The 25019-nt window shown below is 49.3% G+C and overlaps 1 protein-coding gene across 5 annotated transcripts in view; it reads left to right on the forward strand.

Annotated features, from left to right (window-relative positions):
* Positions 1772–25019, forward strand: part of RAB11FIP5 (RAB11 family interacting protein 5) — a 42883-nt gene continuing 19635 nt past the window's right edge. The window contains exon 1 of one of the 5 annotated variants that reach the window (XM_021087380.1): positions 1772–2240. In XM_021087380.1, the coding sequence (XP_020943039.1) occupies positions 2098–2240 (143 nt within the window). In that variant the 5' untranslated portion in view covers positions 1772–2097. The other 4 variants (XR_002342572.1, XM_013996029.2, XM_005662467.3 and 1 more) reach the window with 4 other exon arrangements.

Consider the following 25019-nt stretch of genomic DNA (forward strand, 5'->3'; position numbering starts at 1 on the left):
GACCTGCAGGGAACCCTGCCTGGCTTTACTGTCCTCTTGCAGCTGCAATCGTGGGCCAGCAGGAAGCCTGAGCTTGCCAAACTGTGCCCGCCAGGGCAGGGGGAAGGAGGGCAGGAGTTCTCTCTTGCCCTTTCGGGGAGTCTTGCTGCCCTACAGGGAAAGGGGAGGGGGAGGGAGTTGGGTGGGAGGAGGGAGTTGGTCCTGTTGGAGTGCTAAGAAACAGAGGAAACAACCATTAAAGGACAGTGACAAATATATGTTAGCTGTGGTCTGGTAACCATATCATCATTTGCAAAGACTTTGGGGAATCCATTCTTAGAGTAGGGGTTTCATCCTGACTCTGTAACCTTGGGTAAGTCTGTTAACCTCTTTTAGACCTCAATTTCTTCATCTGTAAAATAGATATGACAACACTTCCTGCTTTCCTGATTTCAAATGATGTAGGGCTTAGATGACCAACAAGCAAGTGTGACGGCGGAGTACCATAGGCCGGAGTACCTGAAGTTCAAGTCCAGTCTCTGCAATTTTCCAGATAGAAACTTGGGAAAAATTATCCAAGCTCTCTCTGCTTTAGTTTCCTCATCAGTGAAACTGAGAATAGTAATAGCAGCTGCCTTAAATGGTTGTCTTCAGGGGTAAATGAGATAACATACATAAAGTAAATGATAGAACCAGGACTCCACAGTCCACAGGCTTAACCACTGCACTACAGTTGTCTCAACCATGATGCATACAAAACAACAACATATAGCATAGAGAAAAGACTGGAAAGAAATACAACGTATTGTTAACAGTGTCTTTCTGAATGGTGAGATCTAACCCATTTTTATTTCCTTCTTTATATTTCTGTATTTTCCAAATTACTTTTATAATCAGGAAAAAATGCATATGATGTTCAGATGCCTTGAGATCATTTGTGATGGTCTCCACTGCATTACCATCTTTGACAACTATTTTTTTCATGTAATCTTCTCTGCAATTGTTTGAAGTAGGAATCTTATCCCCATTTTCTAGATGAGGAAATAAGGGCTAAGGAGGTTAGGAGAGCTGCCTTAATCTTCAAATCTCACTGTTGCTAAGGGGCAGAGAGCCAAGATCCAAAGGCAGATCTAGCTGTCTCCAAAGTTAGGTGCTGTCCACAGGGATGTTGGGCTACAGGGCGCAGTGCCAAGGACTCACCACCCTATTCTGATCACAATTAAGGTGGAAGACTGTCAAGAAGCCTGTAGTACATATGAACCTGTGGGTCTCACCTACGACCATATTCCTGGTAGAGGACATGGCCTGGAAAGTGGGGATTTTGGCATCCTCCTCCCACAGCATAAAAACTCAAGAGGTTTTCTCCCCAGGAAAAAATAAAGGTTTCCGCTATCAATATATCCAAGAGAAGAACTTAAAAAAAAAAAAAAGTATAACTACACAAGATTGAGGGAGGGAAGTGGGTGTGTGAGCTAAATCATTATCCATCATAGCAGGAAGACAATAGATAAAGTCCCGATAAAGCAAGACATAGCTGTGTAAGCATTTTGTGTAGACATATGGAGGCAACCACCAGGCCTGAAATACAAATGACTGTAAGTGGTTATCCCTGGAGTGAGGGGTAGAGAGGGAGTTTTTTGCTTTTCATCATAAGCCTTTCTGTCCTGATTTTTTAAAAAAATCTGTATGTTATATGTTATTTTAAAAACATTACTTTTAATATAGGCTCTGAAAGTTAAAAAAAAAAAAAAAAAAAAAAGCACAAATTTTCCCACCTCTGGCAGCTACGGATCTTGAGCAGGTTACTTTCTCTAAGCTGCAACTTTATCTTCTGGAAAATATGGATAAAATCCATACTCACCCCCAGAGTTGCTTTGGGTGTAAAATGAGGTACAGTATATAAAGCACACGAACCAGCCAGTACTGGCTGAAATTCAGGATCTGTGATTATTAACCATCGTTATCATTCTTACCAATAAACCAAGCGCAAGCAACACCCGCGGCTCTGCACATAGTAGGCGCTTAATAAGTGCCTACTTACACCCCCACCAGAGCCTAGAATTTCTGCCAACTCGTGACGCACGAGCCCCAGCGCTCCGGGTGAAAGCTTAAATATTGATGTGGTTAGTCATTTATTCATCACTCTGCTCTGCGCCGCAGTGTCCGCCGAGGGCGAGCCCAGCTTCGTGGACTCCCGCGCCGGGTTCTGGCCGCCTTTGGCGCGGGGAGGTGGGAGACAGCGGCAGCTCATCCGCTTTCAGGTTTCTGACGCGGGGCCATCATGTGGCGTAGCGGGAACCGCTTCTGGTTCCATCGGGCATCTTTCCCCGAAAGGGCAGGCTGGAAGAGGGAGAGAGCCACTCGAGTTGAGAGGGGCAGCCCGGGTCCGCAACACGCCCACTAGCCAGCGTCAAGGGGATGACTATCCCGGGAGGGGCGGGGCAGTTTGAGGGCGAGGGCTTTCCGGAGCTTGGACGTCTTGAAGGAAGAGTGGGGATTGGCCAGGAGACGCGGAGCGGGCATTTCATACCCCGCTGAGGGTGCAGCGGAGCCCCCAGGCGAGGCAGGGTTTCCCTGGCGCCCCCAGTAGGGGCGGGACCAACGCCGGAGCTCCGCCCCGCTCTCTGCGGAGGCCGCGCGCCCCGCCCCCGGTTCGCAAAGCGCCCCGCGGCCCTCCAGCTCCTGGAGGGTCTGCGGCTGCGGGGCGAGGGCGTGGTGGTCCGTGTCCCCCAGCTCTGCCGCACCGCCGCGCGGGTCCTGGTCCGAGTCGCGAGTCGCGGGTCACCGGCCGCTGGGCGGGGCGGGAGGCGGGGCGCTGACGTCGCGGCGCGGCCGGCTGCCAGGGAGGCGGGGAGGCGGCGGCCGGCTCGGCCCAGCCTAGCCCGCAGCTGCAGCGGCGGCCGGGTGTGAGGGCGGCAGCGGCGCTTGGAGCCGGCTCCTCACTGCCCTCTGCCGCTGCCCAGTTTCTCATTTTGTCCGGGTGTCTACGCCGGGTTCGGTCAGTCCTCGCTCGCCGCCGCTTCCCCCGCCATGGCCCTGGTGCGGGGCGCCGAGCCGGCGGCGGGGCCCTCCCGCTGGCTACCCACGCACGTCCAGGTGACGGTGCTGCGGGCCCGCGGGCTGCGGGGCAAGAGCTCGGGCGCGGGCAGCACCAGCGACGCGTACACGGTGATCCAGGTGGGCCGCGAGAAGTACAGTACGTCGGTGGTGGAGAAGACGCCGGGCTGCCCCGAGTGGCGCGAGGAATGCTCCTTCGAGCTGCCGCCCGGCGCCCTGGACGGCCTTCTGCGGGCGCAGGAGGCGGACGCGGGCCCAGCGCCCTGGGCCACGGGCTCTGCAGCCGCCTGCCAGCTGGTACTCACCACCATGCACCGCTCGCTCATCGGCGTCGACAAGTTCCTAGGCCAGGCCACGGTGGCGCTGGACGAGGTCTTCGGCGCAGGCCGCGCCCAGCACACTCAGTGAGTGAGGGGCGCGGGGACGCGGAAACGGTTAAAGGCCTCGCCGGGCGGGGCTGGAGGACGCAGGACCCCGAATCTCTGCCCGGGCGGTGCGCCCTTCTGCCTCGCGCTCAAGGGCGTGAACGGACAAGTTGATTCTTCGCATATCCGGGTCCCCATGAGATCGCCAAATTTGCGCTGGTCAGTGCTTGGCCCCTGGTGGGTCCTTGAGAGGCCTGGGGTAGGTGAGAATGGTGGTCTACTGTTAGGGGTAGATTGCCAAGTAAAGTTAGGAGTGGAATCCAGAGATGCGTGGACTGCGGGAACCTCAAGGAGGATCTTGGGGCCATTCCTAGGGCCTATGGGCTTGTCTCACTTTCCTGGAAGGGGAGGCGAATTGCCTGTTCCAAGCCAGGCCCGCAGGGGAGCGGAGAGGCACTGCCTCGCCCTGTGGGGGAAGGAAGGTGCTGTGTTGTCCTGGAGGGCGAGATTGAACGGAAGCGCCCCACCAGATCTAGAACTGCAGAGGGCATCTGCATCTTGCCTGGTACTTGGATGCCCTCTGCTGCTTAGAGACGCCCTCTTGTCTGGCCCTCTGTGTCCCCGTCTGAGAGCAGGAGAACCTCTAAGGAAAGGGAGGAAACCCTTTAGTCGGTTTCAAGCCTCCTGTTGGAGGTGGAGCAGCCTGTGGTTCATGCACAGCAGGAGGTCATCGCCCAGTCACGTTTACCTAGAAGGGCCAGTGGGTTTACCAGTAGGTTTTTAAAAAAATCATTTATTTTGGCAGCGTTTAACTTTCCCTGTGTTAAGATCAAGGCTTCAGACTTGGAGCCTCATTTCCTGTTTTGGGCTTGGGCAGGTTCTGGAAGCCAGTCCCCAGGGCTGACAACCTGCTGTGGATCACTCAAGTGGTTAACTGAGGTGACGCCACCCCTAGACCCTGTGGGGCCCTCGATAGGGAGGGTAAGGGGTTGGAAGCAGGAGTGTACCCAGTGTGTGTAGTGGTGCTGGAAAGGTTTGCCCAAGGCATTCAGCTGAGTAAATCTAGGAAGCTTTGCTGGAGAAGGACGAGCCTGCTACAGACCCAAATGAAAGCAGGATTGGGATAGAAAAGGATCTGTCTGACCTTGAACATTTAAAAAATGTGGGTAGAGAGGGCCTTCATGGCCCTTTGGGGCTGGGGTGGGAAGCAGATTAGCACAGGGCAGGTCCCAGCAGGGCTGTGACCTAGCTCCCTCTTCCCCTCCCCTGGCCTTCTCTCCTTCCCTCATGACTTGCTATTTGGTTGCTGGGTGTGGGATCCTGTGGTGTAGTTTGGCCCTTGTTTTGTTTTTTCCTCTTCTTTTCTGTCCTTTCCCTCCTGCCTGGCTCAGGGAGCCCAAGGAAGTTGCGGGTGGGCAGAAGGCTCTCCTCTGGCTCTCTTAGCCCTTTTTCCAAAGAGCCTCCTGTTCTCAATTTCATTCCACCCCTGTCTTTCCCAGTCCTTGAATCTCCATCTCTCAGCTAATCTGAGCAGGCTGGCAAATAACACATCTGGGGCAGGGAGCAGGGGGAGGGGGAGACTAGAGGGGAGGCAAGAGGGGGACTGGGGGGCAAACAAAAAAAGTCTTTAGACTTGTGGGGAAGGGCTTCTGTGAGGTCATTGACTTGCAGGATTGGGGGGAGGGTGTGGATTTTTTTCAGTTCCTGCTCTTGCTTTCCTCTGGGCTCTGCATCTTCCTTAACTGAGCCGTCTGCCTGAAGGCCCATGTGCGCCTGTTTTCAGCCAAGGACAGTCCCTCTTGGAGAATTTGACTTAGCACCCCTTGATCTGAATGGGAGCCTTAATTTACTTTATAGAAGTCATGTTTTCCACCAGGATCTTTCCACACCCACCTAGCTGCCTTTCCTCTGAGCACTGACCTGGGTTATTTATAGAAACTGGAGGGGGCAGGAGGAGGGGGACTTGTGGTGGGCAGCAGAAAAATCTATGAAATCAGCCTGATCCTTTAGTTTACTGGACATGGCCACTGATAGAGGGTGAGGGCTGCTGCCCCGCTCTGGTCTGCACCTTCCGCCTCTGGCTCTAATGGCCACTCTTGGTGGCCTTTCCTGGAGCACCTTGGCCTGAGCTGCTCAGACAGTGAGTCTGCACATTTTCCAGTGGGGAGAGGACTGGGGTGTGCCCTCCTCAGCTTTGGATAGTGGTGGCAAAGAACAGTACCCACTCTTTAACTCCAGGAACCAGCTGTCGTGGTCTCAGGGAGAGCAGATGACAGCAGTGAGTTGCCAAGACTGAACTGGGGAAAGGCAGTCTCCTGGTTAAGAAGAGGGGCCTGGTGGAGTTGAAGGTTCCCTTCCCACACCTGCCGCCTTGTGGCCAGTCATGTAATCCCTTTGTTCCTCAGTTTTCTCATCTGTAAAATGGGTCTAATTTATACCTTCACAAGGATGATGTAAGGGATGAAATGAGTATGCAGTTAAAAGACCTAGTGTGGTTCCTGGGCATGGTTGATGGTCAGCGAACAGCAGATGGAGGGAGGTTTTGGTAGCTGGTCGCTATGGCTGGGGGATGTCCCTTGTTCTAGAGGAGCCTATCTCATGTGATGGGAGCCTGAGAAAGCCCCAGGTCTGTGGGTGGCCCAGGTACTCACAGAAGTATGAGAGTTCCTGATGAAGTGAGCTGGCTCTTCACAGCCATCCACCATTCTCTTTGCTGCTGGAGGTTGGAGAATGGAGGCTGTCTTGGGAGACCTCTGTAGTTCTGAAGCCAGGCTTGGGTCAGCTTGCAGCTCTGCAGCTCCCTCTGGGGCAGGGCAGCATAGTGTTAAAGAACATGGAGACGGAGGTTTCATTCTCAGCTGGATCATTCACTAGCAGGCAAGTTACTTAACCTGTCTCCTTGTTTTTAAGAAGGCCAGGCATGATAACAACCATAGCGTTGTACAAATGAAATAAGACAGCATCTGTAAAAGCTTTAGTATCATTCCAGACACACGGCAAGCTTTTCCAAGTGTTGAGTTACTCTCAGGGTCCTCCGCATGTGATGATGGGGGCTGGGGTGCTAGGTGCCTCAACAGCCCCTGAAGCTCCTTTGTCAGTAGGGTGCTCTTTGAGGTGTGGGATTTCTGGAGGCTTCCAACTGATTGAAGAGAAAATTGTCAAAGCAGAATTTACTATAACATACAAAGAAACTGATTATAATCCTTTCTCCTCAGTAAAACCATACATATGGATCATTATGGGTCTAAAAGTCCCAAGAGATGCTTCTTTAGCTTCTGAGATGTATCCTTTCTGGTTTTTACCCCAGCACCATCCCTAGTACTCCCCAGTGGGTGCTCTGTATGGAGTAAAACAGTCTCTTCTGTAAAGAGTCCCCCATCCTGGCCTGTTGGATGGATGGTTAGAGTCTGGCCCCTGGGTAAGGCCAAGTCTTGGGTTAAAAAAAAAATATCTATGGACAGGCTGCAACTGTAGCTCCTTGGGAGGATCTTTCAGCCCTGTTCAGACCTGTGCCATTGATTTTATGGGGGCCTCTGGGCGGCCTGTGGCCCAGGAGGACTTAGGTTAGAGACCAGTCACCCGAGTCCTCCACGAAGAAGGTGGGTTTGGGGCATGGTCTCTGAGGGCCTCCACGTGGCCTGTGTGTTAGTGTTGTAGGTAGCCTCTCTGCTGGTTTCCAGCTGTGACTGCTCCTCAGGAAGCAGCTGAGGCCACGAGGGTCCTCGGCTCTGGCTCCTGCTGCAACCCCAGGCCTGGGGGTGGAGGCCTGCGGGGCTGCTGGGGACGTCTGCTCTGGCTGCCAGGAAGGGTGTGGCTGTACTTAAAAGCCCATAAGGACGCAGGAGGCTCCATCTCCCTGAGTTATGGGGTGGTTTTTATTTGGGGTTGCTGGGGTGGCAGCGTCTGGGGGAGTGGGGAAGGCTAGGAAGTCAGCCTGGGCGGCTCCTCCTGGCCAGCATGGCAGCTTCCCCTTCCTCCCGCATCTGGCCCCGTTCTCCCCTCCCTGCAGGCAGCCAGGGATGGGCGGCGACCTTGAGGCTGCCCCTTTCTTTTCTCGGGGCTGCCTGCCCTCTTGTTCTTGCTGCCACCCTAGTATTGTGATGCTAAACGGCTGGTCTGGCCTCGGCCAGATGTTTCCCTTGCCTTCCCACCCTGGGCAGGGACAGATAATCAACACAATGACGGGAGCTCACTGTGCTCTCTGGGAATCAGTACCCCTTTTTTTTTTCCTGTGCAGGGCCAGTCCTCCGCAAAATGGTGTGGTCATCAAGACGCCCTGCCCTTCCCCACAGCCAAGTAATAAACAGAAGTCCCCAGTGTGGGTCTGTCATGCACCTGGCAGTTCTGTCAAGGAAGAGTCTGAGGGTTTCGCTCCTACTGAGCTGGCCGAGGCTCCTTTAGGTTCTTTCCTTCCTGGGCTCGCAGGTCTTGCCGAGGCCCGTGGTTGTAGGGTGGGCTCAGGTCTCTCCTCAGGGAGCATAATAAGCAAGCTCGGCTCCCAGGAGGCAGCGCTGCAGAGCTGCTGGGAGGGCTTTATAACCTTCAGCAGACCCCGGGAGAGGGAGGGGAAGCACAACCCTTCATCACGGAATTCTAAGGTCAGAGCCCCGAGGAGTGCTTAGAAGTGCGGAAATTGAGGCTGGGGAGGGACTGTGACAGGCTCTCCGCCACTCAGCAATTAGGGAGGTGGGGCTCCCTGTGGTTCCTCTTAGGCCCTGGCAGCCTGAAGAGCTGTAGAATGGAGAAGAGATGGCATTTGGGGCCCTGAGTGTACATCACAAGGTTTCTGTTGAAAGTGCCTGGGGAGCTTTTAGGGAGAGAGGGACTTTTCAGCTGGGCTGGGAGAGGAGGCCCTGGGGCTTATCTGAGACCTGCAGAAACAGTCTAATCCACAGGCCTTTCTGCCTGGGCACAGGCCGAGGGGGGCCACAGGTTGGGTGGGGGGCTCAAAGGAGGGGAGACACGGGCACCCCAGCCTGCATGCCCAGAGGGTGCAGTCTTATTAGGAGGATGGGCCCCCACATTTGGAGAAGGGCCACAGCAGGTGCCATGTTTGGGGGCCTAGCCAGGGAGCTAGGGAGGTGTCCAGAGCAGACAGAATCGCTGGGCTCAGCTCCAGTCAGGGAAGGCCTCCTTAGGGAGGGGGACGTACACCAGGCCCATCAGCCTGGCCATCAGAGATCCCTTCTGCCACCCCACTTCTCTGAGTTCCCGTACCAATAGCGGGTAGCACTGTTTCCGAGCATTGTCATTAGTGTATTGATCTAGCATGCCGTTTATTAAGCCCGAAAGGTGCTGGCACTGTACTTGGGACTTGACTTACATACACTTATGGCAACCCCTAGATGTAGGTATGTTACCGTGGTTAACAAGTGAGGAAACTGAGGGCAGAGAGGTGAGATGACCTTCCCCTCCCTCCTCCCTCCCTCCTTCTTCCCTCCCTCCCTCCTTTCCTTCCTCCCTTCCCCTCCCTCCTTCCTTCCTTCCTTCCTTCCTTCCTTCCTTTCTTCCTTTCTTCCTTTCTTCCTTTCTTTCTTTTTTCTTTTAGGGCCACACATGCAGCATGTGGAATTCCCAGGCTAGGGGTCGAATTGGAGCTGCAGCTGCTGACCTACACCACAGCTCACAGCAATGCCCAATCCTTACCCCACTCAGCGAGGCCAGGGATCGAACCCGCAACCTCATGGTTCCTAGTTGGGTTCGTGACTGCTGAGCCACAGCAGGAACTCCCATTTTTCTAAAGGCAAGCAGCACATGGCAGTTAGGATTGTACCCAGACAGCCTGGCTCCAGATCCTGGGCTCTTTGCTGCCACGCTGTCCCGCCCACCTGAGTCTTTCCCGTGTCTCCCATGGTTCAGCTTTGCCTGGAACCCGGTGCTTAGCAGCTGGCCCCTGAGGGTTCCTCCCTCCTCCCCAAAGCCAATCTCTGTGGTTAGCCTTGGGGGCTCGCTCCATAAGCATAACTGCTTCTCCTGTGTGTGACCTTGGCTGATTGAGGGAAGTGCATTTAGTCATCAGCTCCATGTCTGCTCTTATCTGTCTTAGGGGATGGAGTACTTGCAACATGCTGGGTACTTTGGGAAGGAGGGTATCACTGCCACTAAACTGTCTCTCAGGAGCCGGGGGAGGCTTGGAAATCTCTCCCCTGGTCTCTGGGCACCCTCCCGCCACTCCCGCCCCAGGGAGATTTGCTCCCATTGGCTTGTGCATTGTAGCAGGGCTTGGGAGCCTCAGCAGATACGAGACTCCTTGACCTTTCCCAAGAAATCACATGCGCGTTTTACTGCGACAGAACACTGAGCCATCCTACAGTCCCATAGCGGTGTGCTTTTCTCTCTTTCTTTTGTTTGACATCTAGGGAGCACTTACTCGGCCACCACTGTGCCTAGGTCAGGGCTTTGGAGGAAATAATAGAAAGAAAATAAATAGCTAGCCCTTTCCTTAGAAGGGTGAAAATATGTTTGAGGTGGAATTTAACCCAAGAAGGATGATACGCAAAGTATGAGGAAGGGAAGGAATGGGTTGGAAGAAGGGCCAGGTCACTAGGGTTGGATGATCAGGGTGGGCTTCCTGTAGGAGGCAGGACCTTGAATGCCACGCTGGGGTGCAGTGGGGGCTGAGTGAGTTTCTGGGAGGGAGACTGGCCCTGGGGAAGGGAAGGTAAGTGTGGTGGGGCTGGGCCAGGAGAGGGAGTGGAGGGGAGCCAAGCTTAGTTTCCTATGTGCCTCTCTCAGCAAAACAGGCCTGACTTGCTTCACTTGTTTATTTTTGAATAGTTCACCTGGTTCAAAACTCTAAAGATACAGAGGGTACACAGCGAAGAATCTCCCTTGCCCCAGCCTCGAGTCACCCAGCCGCTCTCTTCAGAGGCAGACAGCATTAGCAGTTCTTGCATGCTCTGAAAAGCAAGTGCATTACCGATTGTCTTCTCCCCTCCCTCTTTGTTCGCCTTCTTCACACACACACACACACACACACACACACACACCACACACACACGTCTGTGCCTGCTGTCAGTCTCCCTTTCCCACATAGGATGTTATTGCTTGTTTCCACCTGCTCTGAGCCTGGACTGAGCCCCTGGCCCGAGGACAGCCGCTGCATAGTTTTGTCCTCCGTGACTCAAGACTCCTGTTTGGGGTCAATGTGGGCTTAGGAGCAAACTGGGGAGGGGGCTGTAGATGAAGTAGAATTTCTTTCTTTTTTTTTTTTTTTTTAGAATTTCTTCCTTATCCCCCCATCTGCCAAAGACTCCCTGGAAGAGGTCCTCCTGCTGGTTTTCTTTTTTCTCCTGAGCAAGGTCATCGCTCTTTGCTCCTGGGTCGCCTCACTCCCGCGGGGCAGATGACAGCCCATAAAAGGCCCCGACAGACAGTAAACCCAAATCTTGCCAGTGTGGGTTGGCCTACTTTTCCCAGCGTCACCTCATTTCATTTTTCCCTGAGGGCAGGCAGGGTGACCCCCATTTTTACTGATGCGGAGACTGGGGTCTCAGGCGTGGAATGACCTTTCCAAGGTCAAGCGACTTGCTAGTGGCAGCCAGATTTCTGACCTCCAAGGCCAGTGCTTTTCCCCTACATCATGCTTTCAGCTGTGCGTACTTCCTACTGCTGTGTGGTTAGACTTGTCCCCGAGCAGGCATGGGTCCTCAGCTTCTGTCTGAGGCAGGCTTATAGGGACAGACCTTGGAGTCTCCAGCATGAGGAGGAATGAAGTATTGGTGTCCAGGAGAGTGGGAGCCTGGGCCTGGCCGGGCTCTGAGGTGAGCTGAGCAAGCCATGTCCACAGAGGCAAGGTAACTAATGAAAGGACATTTCTGGGTTCCGAGGAGGACTATCAGTGGCAGCCAGGAGCCAGAGTAAGTGATAAGAATCATCTGGCCTGATAAGAAGCACTGTCTCTCCTGCACTTGAGTCTGGCTTGCAGTTCTGCCGGTGATACCAAATCAGAGGCAGGGTTAGGTCCTGAGTGTTGGGAGCCTAAGGGATTGGCCTGAGGCCCGCACACCTCCTGTGATGGAGTGTGAGGAGGACGGCCGAGGAGGGGCTTTGGCTTTGGAGAGGAGGGTGAGCCTCTGGGGACAAGGCTTTTCCAGCTCTTCAAACTCTGAGTAAGAACAGTTTTAGTTGGCATCTTTCTCTGTACCTAACTGGCTTATTTTATCACCCCCTCCTCTTTAATGGAGGTGAAATGACTGGTTGCAAGCCTCTCTGTAAGTCGGATCTAGGACTAGAACCTGGGTCTCTTGTCTTCCAACCTATTGGGGTTTTTCTATTATTCCCTTAAAATCATTTTTTTTTTTTTCAACTTCTTTTGGGACTGAAGCTAAGCCCTGCCGGTGCCATCACGTTTATCCAGCAGATTGGAAGGTGTTCCATGTATTAGGCCCTGTCCCCAGGTTGTGGGGGATAAAAGGTGAGGAACATTCCATGCCATCAGTAAGCATTGAGAGCACAGGCAGAGTGGCTCTGCCTGAGGGCCACTGCAGGGGACAAAGAGGAGGACTTGGAGGAGGGCGCTCCTAGCCCCTCCTACCTTCCCCATTGCTCCTGTCTTAGTTTAGGCATCTCCTCTGGCCTGTTAGCATAGCTGCTACAGGTTTTTTAAAAGCCGCAACGCCAAGGATGAGAAAGACCTGCTAAGGCACAAGGAGTCGCCTGGGTTGGCCGGCTTGGTGTCAGGCTCTGCTGCCTTACCTGTCTCCCTGATGTCCTGTGCTCTTCCTGCAGCCCAACAGCCAAGGGTCTTCTCCTTGTGCGCAACGCTGTAGTGCTCTTTCGGGCCTAGAGTGAAGTTGCAGCTCTTGAGTGTGACATCTGGGGCATCCTCCTATCTGCTCCGCAGCACCTTTCTGCCTGTCTTCAACCATCCAGCCCTGGGCATCTGTGTATTCTCTTCTCCCACCTGGATGGTCTCTCTGCCCGCCTCCTAGCCTCCTTCCTGCCCGACATTCAAGGCCACCCTCCCCCCCCCCAATCACCTTCCCTTTGACTTCTCTGTGCATTTCATTTGTGTGTGTTTGTGGTGTTGATCGCCATCCCCCTCTGTTTCTGTGGCTATTTCATTTCCCCAAGATGTAAGCTTGGACACCTGGACACTCCCTTTCTTATTCTGACAGACACTTGGGAAGTGTTTTGAGCCTGACCGAGGCCTCCTCTGGTTGGATGGGGTTTCCCCGGCCAGTTCCCTGTGCCTCTGAGACATTGTGAATGTCGGGATGGGCTGTCAGGATCTCACGTGCCAGGCCTTGTGCTGAAGCTACGATCTGCACAAGGCTCAGGGACGAGACCAGGAGTAGGGCTCAGTTGGAGGCCAAGGAGAAAAAGCCTGTGTCCTGGCCCAAGGTCTCCCCCTGGCCTCCACAGGAAGTTAAGAGAAAGGCACTGTTAGTCTCAAGTGGGATCAGAAGGAGAGTATAGATGAGTCACTGCTCCCTAAATGCTTCAGTACTGTTCCCAACCATCTCTAACAGATGTGGGTGCTTTTTAAAAAACGTGACCGTGAGCCTGTGCCACTCAGACAGAATCAGCAGTTCCTTAATAATCATCCAGTCCGTATCCAGTCCATTGTCGAACTCCCCCCTATCGCTGAACTCTCTTTTCATAGGTGGCTGATGAGTCCGGACCAAACAGGGCCCCCTCCCATACTGCGCCCGGCTGTTAGGTCTCCCATGGTGACAGTTCCCTCTTCCTTTATTTTATACCCTTACCTGATGGAGGAGCTGAGTCACCTGTCCTTGGGAACCTCCCGCGTCGTGGCTGTTGGGCTCCTCAGGGTGCCCTTCACCCTAATTCTGCAGCCCCTGGGCGCTAGTTGCTGGGTCTGGAAGGCCTGCTCCCCAGGCCCTGCCTCCTGCAGGAGTTCTTCTGCTTGGGGAGGCTGGCTCCACTCTTGGCCTCAGGAGGCGCACTTGCTGAGATTACGTGGTGGGTTCTGGACCATTAGTCTGACCTAGCCATTGTGATGTTCTCCAGTCAGCCTTTGTCCTGGTGGTTTTGAGTATCCATTGATGATTGCTGCCTGGGTCTCCAGGTCGGTCTTCTTTACCAGCAAGACTGGCATCAGGAAGAGTTTTAGTTAGTTTTCCCTCTCAACTATTTGGTCCTTCTGCCTAGGAAGGGCACGATGGCACAGTTTACCCAGGAACAGAAGGAAGGGCAATTCTTTGCCATCATTTTTCAATTTGTGGTGACTTTCAAATTCAAAATCCATGATAGTGTGCATGACACCAGTCCTTTACATGGCAGAAGCTTCTTACCAAAGCAGAAATTGCAGGACCTTGTGAACCTGGGGAAAGGGGAACAGGTGAAGGAAGCTTAAGGCCTTTGGAGGGGCAGGTGATTTCATCAGTACAACCTTCCTCGAAGTGGCTGATGACTGGGCTGGAGTAGGAAGGTCGGACAGGAGGTTATGTCCATCAGAATGTTATGGATATATAGCTTGGTCTTTTCTCCTAGAGTTTTCCCCAATAGCTACTCCCCCCCCCCTTTTTTTGGCCACACCTGTGGCATATAAAAATTCTTGGGCCGGGGATTGAATCCACGCCACCTCAGAGACAATGCAGGATCCTTAACCCACTGCTCCTCAGTGGGAACTCCGCCAGCATCTACTTTTTGAGTTTCAGGTCTTCTCCCCTCTGGAACCCTATAGCCCTCTATTTGTGCTGACTCCCTAGTGGAGCTAGATATGGACAGAGTGGGGCTAGCAAAGAAGTGATCAGTATGTCTTTCCTTCACATTGGTTCTTCACTTTTCCTTCTAGAAGATTCTGCATCCAGTACATTGGTCAGTACAGTTGTCTTCTTAGGGCCTCTCGTCTTCATTTGTCTTAGAGTCAGCTTCGATTCCTACAGCTGTCAACTTTGCAGGTCCCTCATCCCTAGCCCGGTGGTAGCTGTTCCCTAGCCTGAGATAAGGCCTTTCTCTGAAGAGGCCAGGGTGGTGGCCATGCCAGAAAAGAGAAGCTGCAGACCTGGTGGGCCGTAGCCATAGCAGGTAAGGCTCAGGCGAGGACCAGCCTGGGAAAGTTAGACATTGCAGTAATGGGGACATGAGCCAGACAAGCTCCAGGAGCACCTGACTGTTTTTGTTTCTCTGGAGTCACCTTCATTGGCATGCAGGTATTTGAGGGTCAGGCTGAGCACTGTGGCGTGACACTCTGGAGCTAGTTCCCTGCCGCTCTCCAGGCTCTTGCAAGGCCCTCTGGTACCCTAGTGGGACCTGAGGTGCAGTGCTTATCCTCTCCTTTCAGATTTCTGCCCCAGTGCCATGCGTTGGGACAGGAAGAGGATGAGCCGCCTGTCTGCCGCCTTGCGTCCGCCCTCCTCTAAAGCAGGTGCCTTCACCCTTTTCTTGCCATGGACCCTTTAGCATCTGGTGGAGCCTGTGGACCCCTTCTCAGAACAAGATCTTTAAATACAAAGAATTACAAAGTCCACCAGTGATCATTGAAGCACATTTATCAATATAGTAAAACATTTGCTGAAGGAACATGTACCTTATTACTGTATTAAATAAAGCCACCCATTTGTGGTCCAATACAGATATATCCCTGCTTTTTAAAAGTTTGCTTTATGCCACCCCATTTTTACACTACATTTGTACCTGTATTCACTATCCAGAAGGAATCTGAAGAAGAATTTTCCTCTTACAAAAAAAGGCAGAAAATGCAAATAGCACTTAGTGTGTTTTTCAGCAAGCCTTACAGAGGCCGTGCATCCGAGCAGTGAGAGTGGCACCGCTCAGCATCTTTTCCCTGAACTACACTTGGCATCTCATATTAGGTCCCTGCCTTAGCTTTGAACCGTGTCTGTAAACACTGGTGCTTTATCTCAATTTATTTTGAGCATCCATTAGCAAGATGCGTCCTAAGGTAATTGCTTCTTCACTTTGTGCCATTTCAGTTTAGGAAAGGGTCTACAGAATGCTGTGCTTTTAGATAGTGGGGGAAGCCTAGAACTTTAAAGTTCAAAGTCGTGATGAATGTAAACACTATTTTGTGACACTTGCCACAACTGTGATGTGATACGAAAATATCTGGTTTCTCTTGGTGAACATCATCTTGCCGCTCTACTACTGCTGTTGCAAAAATTCATAATCGGAAGAAATGTTAAATTTCCGTTAAAAATTAGGGGAAATAAAGATGTAATTTTTCTACTGTTTAACACATTCCCTGCTTTAGAGAAATTCCTTGGGTGGGGATGGACATGAGGGTTTCTGAGCCTGGATATGTGTGTGTGCACTTGCAGAGGGAGGCAGTCTAGTGCAGTGATCGAAGTTGGGGGCTCTAAAGCCCGAGTTCAAATCCTGGTTCCCCGATATACTAAAAAAAAAGCATGTGACTTAACCCAGTAGATTTTTCTGTGCCCTAGCGCTTGCATCTGCAAAAATTTATAAGAGCCGACACTTATGTGGCACTTCCTGTGTGCCAGGCCTTGTTCTGAGTTCTCTGCACATAATCCAGTTAATCATCAGAGTGATCTTGTGAGCGGAGCTGACATTCATTACCCCCATCTTATAAATAGGTGCAGAAATGTGTAGAGAGATTGTGTGATCTGCCCAAGGTCATGCAGCTGGTATGTGGTGGGCTGGGACTTATACCAGGGAGCCTGGCTCCAGAGTCCATGCTGGTAGCCACACTTAGGTCCTCCTCCATTTGCCCCACTGGGCTGTTACGAGGAGTATTAGGATCAGACTTGGTCTGCTGAGTGCTTCGGATAGTGCTCATATGCAGTGAATGCTAGTTATTAATGGTGATAAGATTTATGGCCTAGTGATGAGCTACAGTGAGATCAACACCCAACCTCCATTCAGGAAGTGGGAACTTCCCAGACTGGTTGGTATGTTCTCTCAGGGAAGTTAAAGAGATTCTTAGCTCAGAGATAGGAGATGAAGGCTTCAGGGTTAAGGAAGGTCCCCTGTTGAAACTGCCCAACTGCATCAACCCTGGCACATGGCTTCTCCCTCAGGGGACTCTTGTTGGGGACAGGAGTGCAGGGGACAGTCTCTTTGCTCTGGGAGTTTCTGGTTTCATGGCTAATACCTGTGGGTTTGTGATGATAGAAACATTACACAGTTGTTCAGTTGTGAACCAAGACAAACAAGTTCCTAAGTTAATTCATGGATTAATTTGTTAGTTCATTGAAAAAATATTTGTGTCCAGTATTTATTTAAAGTCTGGTGACGTAGAGATGAGCTGAATAAAGTTGCTGCCTATAGACCAGGGGAAGACACACATTAAACAGGCATGTGTACATATATTATTTACTATGTGGATACAAGTGTGTACACACACACACACACCCATGTCAAGTAGTGTTACGTATGCTAAAGAAATAACATGGAGTAAGGGCAGTTGTAGTTGGGGTACTCAGGGAAGAATGAGGGGGTTTAGATGAACTGAGACCTAATGAGAGTGAATGAACTGCGGTCTGAAAATCTGGGCCTGTGCCCTGGGCAGAGGGAAAAGCAAGAGTAGTGGCCTGAGGTGGGGACACACTGAGGATAGTGTGGGATGAGAGATGCAGAGACTCAGAAGACCCAAAAGATGAGTCCTTTCTGCCATGCTGAGGAGTGGGGTGTGCTGCGCTTCAGTCTCACCTACCTGCTGGGTGCAGCATGGATGGCAGGAGGCAGGGAGGCAGGAAATTGTAACTTTTGGCTTGAGGTAGTGGTGGAATATACCATAGGGTGACAGTATTGAGAGGGGTTGAATTCTGGTGTAGGTAGACCAACTGAATTCAAAGTTTAGATGTGGGCTGTGAGGGGGAAAGAGAGACAAGGATAGTTTCCGGGTTTGGAGGTTCAGGAAGGCACCATTATTTGGGTCATAAGCTGAGCTTTGGACAAATTATTTTGCTGAACCAAACTTGAGTTGGCTTGTCTGATGTGCAGCAAAGCCAATCTACTGACATTGGGTTGTGGTGAAGGAAAGTACAGTGTTTCTTTGCAGGGTGCCAAGCAAAGAGAACAGGCAGTTCATGCTCAAAAGACCTGAACTCCCTGATGGCTTTCAGGCAAGGGTTTTTGTTTTTGTTTTTGTTTTGTATTTTTAGGGCTGCATTCATGGCATATGGAGGTTCCCAGGCCAGGTAGGCCTCCAGCCTATACCACAGCCACAGCAACACCAGATCCAAGCCACGTCTTTGATCTACACCACAGTTGATGGTAATGCCGGATCCTTAACCCACTGAGCGCGTGCAGGGATTGAACTTGTGTCCTCATGGTTACCAGTCAGATTCACTTCCACTGAGCCATGATGAGAACTCCCAAGCAAGGGTTTTTAAAGACAGTCTTAGGGGAGAGGGACATAGGATGCCTGATCAGCTCATGGACCTTCTTCTGGTTGGTTGGCGGTGAGCTAACAGGGTGAGGTTTTGGGAATTTCAATCACCAACCTTCTGGTTCCAACCAGTCTGGGGTCTGCATGCTTGGTTATTGTGTAGTCACCATCCTATACCAGGTGGCAATGGTCCTTAGTTTCTGCAGAGTGACTTGAAGATAGGCATCAGACTGTTAATCTACATCCCTTCAGGAAGAACTCCTGAAGTCCTGTGGTTCTGCTGTTCTAATCATTAACTGCTTGAGTCTGCTCTTTGGAACTCAGGGAAGGTCTAGGAGACTAAAGCCTTTTTTTTTTTTTTTTCCCATACAAATAAGAAGCAGGGGACATGGAGGGGCTTTTGTGCCTGGGAAGTCCCTGCAGGATCCTCCTTGGTTTAGTTTCCTCTTTTCTGTGATACTTTTCAATCCTGGGGGGAATAGGGTGGGACAAGGAAGGGAATAAAGTTTTGGAGAGAGAGAGAGATTAATTATAAACTTGGCAGGGGAACTCAGTTTTAAGGGGACTTTGTTTCAATCCCCACTCATGTTTTAGCTTTATATAAACCTTTGAGGGAATGGGGAGATGACTTCTTTGGCTACTTCCTGCTAAGAAGGGGTGTAGTCCTGCCTTGGTCTGGGGAATGGATGCTTGAGTTGGAAATATTCCTGAGCTTCAGGTCTTGGATCTGGGTCTTGTATGATTAAGGTCTTAGTCTCCTGGTCCACTATTTTGGTGCAACAGACCCAGTTACAAATAGGAGGAAGAATGACGACCCAAACTTTAATAATAAACATTGGAAAACAGAGTTCATTCCTTGAGGAATTCAGGAGAATAATTCTGAAAACCTGTCTGGATTTGGTACTTCTGTTGAGACTTGTCATAGCCAGGTAGCCTAGCCACTTGCCTAATTTTATCAAAGTAGGTTTCAACTTCAGATGTGGTATTAATATATACATAACAGGAGCTATTGGCCACTACACATGTCTCCTTTTTCTGCTAACATCTAATCTAAAATGATTTTTATTGTATAGTACTATTCTGGCCAAAGAATCTAGTGTTTTCTTCTAGGACACTATGACTTGAACTGTCTCATTTGTTTCTGTTCCCAAAGTAAGAAAAAATTTAATAATTACAAGAGAAGACCTTGAGACTGTAAGATTGCATTTGGCAGCTGCTAGCAGATATTGTTTTTGAGAACTGCTAGTGGTGTCCTTGAGTCTGATATAGTTGAGAAAATTCAAGGTCTCTAATGCAAGAATGTGTCTAAAACCAAGTCCAGTGGTCTCCCAGCTCTGTTTTGGATGCCTGAACCTTGGTTACTCTATTTTGATTTTTAAATGAATTCCTTTCTTTAATAGTTAAAACAGGTGTACCATGCACGTTTAATAGGCCACAGGCTGTTTTGGTTAGCACAAAGTTCAAGTTAAATCATGTATTAACCAAAATGACTTGCTCAAACCTCAATACATGAAAATTTCTTCTATCGTTTACTTTTTTTTCTTTTTCTTTTTAAAAAGCGTTACACCTACAGCATAGGGAAGTTCCCAGGATAGGAGTTGAATTGGAGCTACAGCTGCCAGCCTACACCACAGCCCCAGCAACGTGGGATCTGAGCTGCCTCTGCGACCTACACCACAGCTCATGGCAATGCCGGATCCCCCGACCCACTGAGCAAGGTCAGGGATTAAACCCGCATCCTCATGGATACTAGTTGGATTCATTTTTGCTGTGCCACAATAGGAACTCCCTATCATTTACCCTTTTGATTGCACATCTCTCAATAGTTCAAAATATTTGTCCTTTGATGCCAGAGTGGTTGCTGCCTGCCCTGGGTGCGTCATGTCCCTCAGTGCTAGGCCACCTTTTTGTTTATACATATCTGTCTATCCATGTTGGGGAAAATAAATCAGACATAGTGAACAAGCTCAGAGGTATGCTAATGGGGAAACATTTTAGAGGCTATACATTTTATCAGGTATACCAAATTGTCACACAAGCATTGTACACAAGCATTGTACAATGTAATTGTAGTAATGTAGACTAAAAGCAAGTGGTGATACATGTCATAAGTAGTTATTTTCTATGACAACTTTACGCTAGAGAATTTTCTTTCCATTCTAAACATTGGAGTCAATAGTATGGTTAGAAGTAAAACAATAAATTTCAGTGTTGATAATAAGGAAATAAGCATTTGGTAGACAGTTCAATTGAATTAGTAGGTAGGGTCTTAATAGGGCTGGTCGGGATTCTTGGGTCAGCTGTCTACCACTGGGATTGTCATCTTCTCATCTAGATGTTAGCGTCATTTAGGGTCAGCTGTCCTTTTGTTGCCGAAACTTGGCCTCTCTCTGCCATTGCCGGATAGAAAAGTGGAGACAGAGTTTTGGGTGAAGGAGAAAAAGATAGCTTTATTGCTTTGCCAGGCAAAGGGGGCCACAGCAGGCTAATGCCTTAAAGACTGTGCCCCCTTTGGAAGGGAGTAGGTGGCGGTTTTATAGTTTGGGGAGTGGGAAATAAGGCCCCAGATAGGGATGGGGTAGAGGCAAGCTTGTATTGTCTTTCAAAGCTGGTGTTTAGTGGCCCCAGGAGTGGTTCTGGGGGTCCCCTTTCTTCCCAGAATGAAGAATGCTTCATCAAATAGTTCTTCCAGTTGTTGGGGGTTTCAGATCCACAGAAAGCCTCAAAGATATTGTTATGTATATTCCTTAAGGGGGAACCAGGACCCTGCCCCAAGGCTGCACTATTGTTTCCTGACTGCTCCTCCCTGGTCTCTGCATCCCCTCCCTTCCCTGATTAGCAGCTTCCCTTTGGAACTCGGGGAAGGTCTTGGAGGCTAAAGCTTATTCCCTAAAAACAAGAAATGGGGGATACAGAAAGGTTTGTGTGCCCAGGAGCCTCACAGGACACCGGTTCAGTTACACTTTCTTTTGACAAGCCCGGTGCCGGTGGAAAACAGGAATCAAGAGTCAAGTCTCTTTAAGTTTCGCTGCACAAGAGTTAGTTAAGTGTACCTAAGGGTCCTTTTACTTAGGTTGGAAATAATCTTTTAAATGAGGCATTTTCCAGTATGCATAATCCCCTGGTTATATAGGTCGTGGGGCATCTGCTCTTTATCTAAAGACAGATTACCGGGATAAGCTTTAGAAATAAAGTTAGGGTGTTCTTTTAATAGTTAAGGTAATTTTACAATAATATAACAACAAGAAGCTAGCTGGGAAGCGAATGTTAGGAGGTAAATACAGACCCTAATTAACAAAATTTGAATTTAATATCCACTGAAATACAATCTTTTGTCTCTCTAAAGTTATCCTCTTTTCTACCAAATATAGTCAAATTAAGACTAGCTTGTTTGCAAAATGTTTAGTTAATTATTACATAGGCTCTTTTTTTTTTTTTTTTTTTTTCATTTTAGGCCCCACCTACACCATATGGAAGTTCCCAGGCTAAGGGTTGAATCAGAGCTATAGCTGCTGGCCGGAGCCACAGCCACAATGACACAGGATCTGAGCCACAGCTTTGACCTATATATACCACAGCTTACTTTGCTGTATAGTAGAAATTGACAGAACACTGTAAACCAACTTTAATGGAAAAGATAAAAAAACATTTAAAAAATTTAAAAGAAAAAGTCTTAAAACACAGTCAAATAGGAGCATAGGTTACTGTGAAACAATCCTGATTCACTTTAACCAAAGTGACAATAAAAAATTTCAAAGGCACATACAGAAAGTTATAATCAGTTCACTTAAAAGGTGAAGAAACTCACAGCCTGTTATCAAAAGCAGCTCAAGGGAGTTTGCATAGTGGCTCAGAGGAAATGAATCCGATTAGTATCCATGAGGACAGGGGTTCAGTCCCTGACCCTGCTCAGTGGGTTAAAGGATCCAGCATTGCTGTGAGCTCTGGTGTAGGCCACAGATGTGGCTTGGATCCTGTGTGGTTGTGGCTGTGATGTAGGCCGGCAGCTGCAGCTCTTAATTCGCCCCCTAGCCTGGAAACTTCCATATGCCATGGGTGCGGCCCTAAAAAGACAAAAAATAAAATAAAGACATCTATATTAATTAAGCCAATAAACTTAAACTAACTTTAATACCAAATATTAATTTTAAAAAATTTTTTGTTTTTTAAGGCCAACCTGTGGCATATGGATGTTGCCAGGCTAGGGGCCGAATCGGAGCTGTAGCCACCAACCTTCACCACAGCTCATGGCAATGCTGGATCCTTTACCCACTGAGCTAGGCCCGGGATCGAACCTGCAACCTCATTGTTCCAGGCAGCTTGTTTCTGCTGTGCCACAATGGAAACTCCCCCAAATGTTAATTTAATACTGCATATTTTCCAGATACGTGAACCTAAAATTCATTTGGGTTAATTTCTTTTTCTGAGAATTATATAAGTGCTTAATTTCCTCCAAGTCAATTAAATAGAGCTCGTTTACAGATTAATTTTGGTAAGATCTTCCAAAGATGAAGACATATTTATAATGAACACATATACATACATCCAGAGATCTCATAGCTTCATTTTATTTTATTTTAAGTTTATCTATCTATTTTTCTTTTTTGGCCTCAGTCTCAGGAATTGGAGAGGGTCTAGATAAGATACAAGTTTCTGAGAGCCCTGGGGGAGCATTTACATCTCAAGGCACAGGCGAGTTCTCCTAGAAGGACTTGTTCCCTTAGGGTCAGAATTCTGAAAAGGTTATTTATGAGGCTGGCAGAACTAGTTTTATGTTGTCAAATGAGCCTCATCTTGGACGTTTTTCTCCAGAGTCTGGCCATGCAAGGTTACCCAAAAAATGTGTCATTTTGGCTTTAGTATGGAACTATAACTAAAAGTGGTCCAGTTTTGTAGGATGCATTCTATAGGGCTCTTTCTAGGAACCAAACTTTTTTTATTTTTTGGTCTTTGTAGGGCTGCACCTGTGGCATACAGAAGTGCCCAGTCTAGGGGTCGAACCTGTCAGCGTACACCACAGCTTACTGCAATGTTGGATCCTTAACCCACTGAGTGAGGCCAGGGATTGAACCTGCATCCTCATGGATCCTAGTCAGGTTTGTTACCACTGAGCCACAGCAGGAATTCCTAGGAACTGAACTTTTTGTTGCTTATGCATGCTAATTATAATAGTGCATCTCCTTTAACACACACACACACACACACACACACACACACACATGATAAAAGCCAAACGAATTTCAAAAGTCAAACCAGTTCCAAAAGCTCACTTTGATACAATAGCATAAAATCCTATTCATAGGAATTTCATCTCATTTTCTTTCCCTTTTACAAAACAGTTTGGTTGGTAGATGGGTAGATGATTCTGGTAGGTAGATAATTTAGAGAGCCAGTAGGGGCCATTGTTCTCCAGAATTTAAGAAGTACTGAGGGGAGTTCCTGTTGTGGCACAGTGGGATCAGAACCCGACTCATATCCATGAGGATGCAGGTGCAATACCTGGCCTTGCTCAGCAGGTTAAGAATCTGGTGTTGCTGCAAGCTGAGGCTCAGATGTGGCGTTACTGTGGCTGTGGCATAGGCCAGCAGCTGCAGCTCCAATTCCACCCCTAGCCTGGAAACTTCCATATGCTGAAGGTGTGGCCCTAAAAAGGAAAAAAAAAAAGAAGAAGAAGAAGAAGAAATACTGAGGACTAGCAATGTTACACTAAAAACCATTTTTCCTTTTCAGAGCTGCACGACTATTTTCCCAGTTCTTCAGAATACACTCTAGAGATTTTGGATGGAACAGAGCCCTGATTATCCATTCTAATTATTAATGACTTATGATGTTAAATATCAAGCAAATAGCCAAATCACTGCAATGTCTCTCAGGGTCACAGTTCCCTAATTTAAGGCGGTAAAATTTCCAGTCACCAGTGCAGACAGCGACATATGACTGAACCCTTGTCAAAAAAAGGAGACAAAGCCAAAACAGCTCAAGTCTCAGCCCAAAAGGAAAAGTCTTAACCAATGCAATGCAGTAGGGAAGAATACCCCGGTGTCATTCCATGTGAGCTGTGCCATTTACCAGAGATGTCTCAACCAGCTAAAGCCTCTTTCTTTCATCCCAGAAAGCAAAAGCACTATGGGCTAATGATGCCCAGTTGGTGGCAAGCACTGACCCTGAGACAAAAGTACTCAAGTAGCTGCTGGACTAGATCTCCAGGAGCTGCTACGGGCTGGGGGCCAGTGTGCCATGGGCCAGACGTCCACGGGGATGGTAGACTCTTTGTGGTTACCAAAATTGTTACCAAACCAAACTCAGGTCCCCTTGCCTGATGTGCTTCAAAGCTAATCTGCTGACACTGCTTGTTATGAAGGAAAGTACAGTGTTTCTTTTTTTTTTTTTTTTTTTGTCTTTTTGCCTTTTCTAGGGCTGCTCCCGCGGCATATGGAGGTTCCCAGGCTAGGAGTTTAATCGGAGCTGTAGCCACCAGCCTACGCCAGAGCCACAGCAACCCAGGATCCGAGCCGCGTCTGCGACCTACACCACAGCTCACAGCAACGCGGGATCCTTAACCAACTGAGCAAGGCCAGGGATGGAACCCGCAACCTCATGGTTCCTAGTCAGATTCATTAACCACTGTACCACCACAGGAACTCCGAAAGTACAGTGTTTCTTTGCAGAGTGCCAAGCAAGGAGAATGGGCAGCTCATGCTCAAAAGACCTGAACTCCCTGATGGCTTTCAGGCAAGGCAGTTTTTAAAGACAGTCTTAGGGAGAGGGACATAGGATGCCTGATCAGCTCATGGACCTTCTTCTGGTTGGTTGGCGGTGAGCTAACAGGGTGAGGTTTTGGGAATTTCAATCACCAACCTTCTGGTTCCAACCAGTCTGGGGTCTGCATGCTTGGTTATTGTGTAGTCACCATCCTATACCAGGTGGCAATGGTCCTTAGTTTCTGCAGAGTGACTTGAAGATAGGCATCAGACTGTTAATCTACATCCCTTCAGGAAGAACTCCTGAAGTCCTGTGGTTCTGCTGTTCTAATCATTAACTGCTTGAGCTGCTCTTTGGAACTCAGGGAAGGTCTAGGAGACTAAAGCCTTTTTTTTTTTTTTTTCCCATACAAATAAGAAGCAGGGGACATGGAGGGGCTTTTGTGCCTGGGAAGTCCCTGCAGGATCCTCCTTGGTTTAGTTTCCTCTTTTCTGTGATACTTCTCAATCCTGAGAATGGGTGGGACAAGGAAGGGAATAAAGTTTTGGAGAGAGAGAGAGATTAATTATAAACTTGGCAGGAGAACTCAGTTTTAGGGGGACTCAATTGCAGTAAGAATTGGAGACAAGTCAGGT

This window comes from Sus scrofa, chromosome 3 (genome assembly GCF_000003025.6).
Source record: "Sus scrofa isolate TJ Tabasco breed Duroc chromosome 3, Sscrofa11.1, whole genome shotgun sequence".
Lineage (NCBI taxonomy): Eukaryota > Metazoa > Chordata > Mammalia > Artiodactyla > Suidae > Sus > Sus scrofa.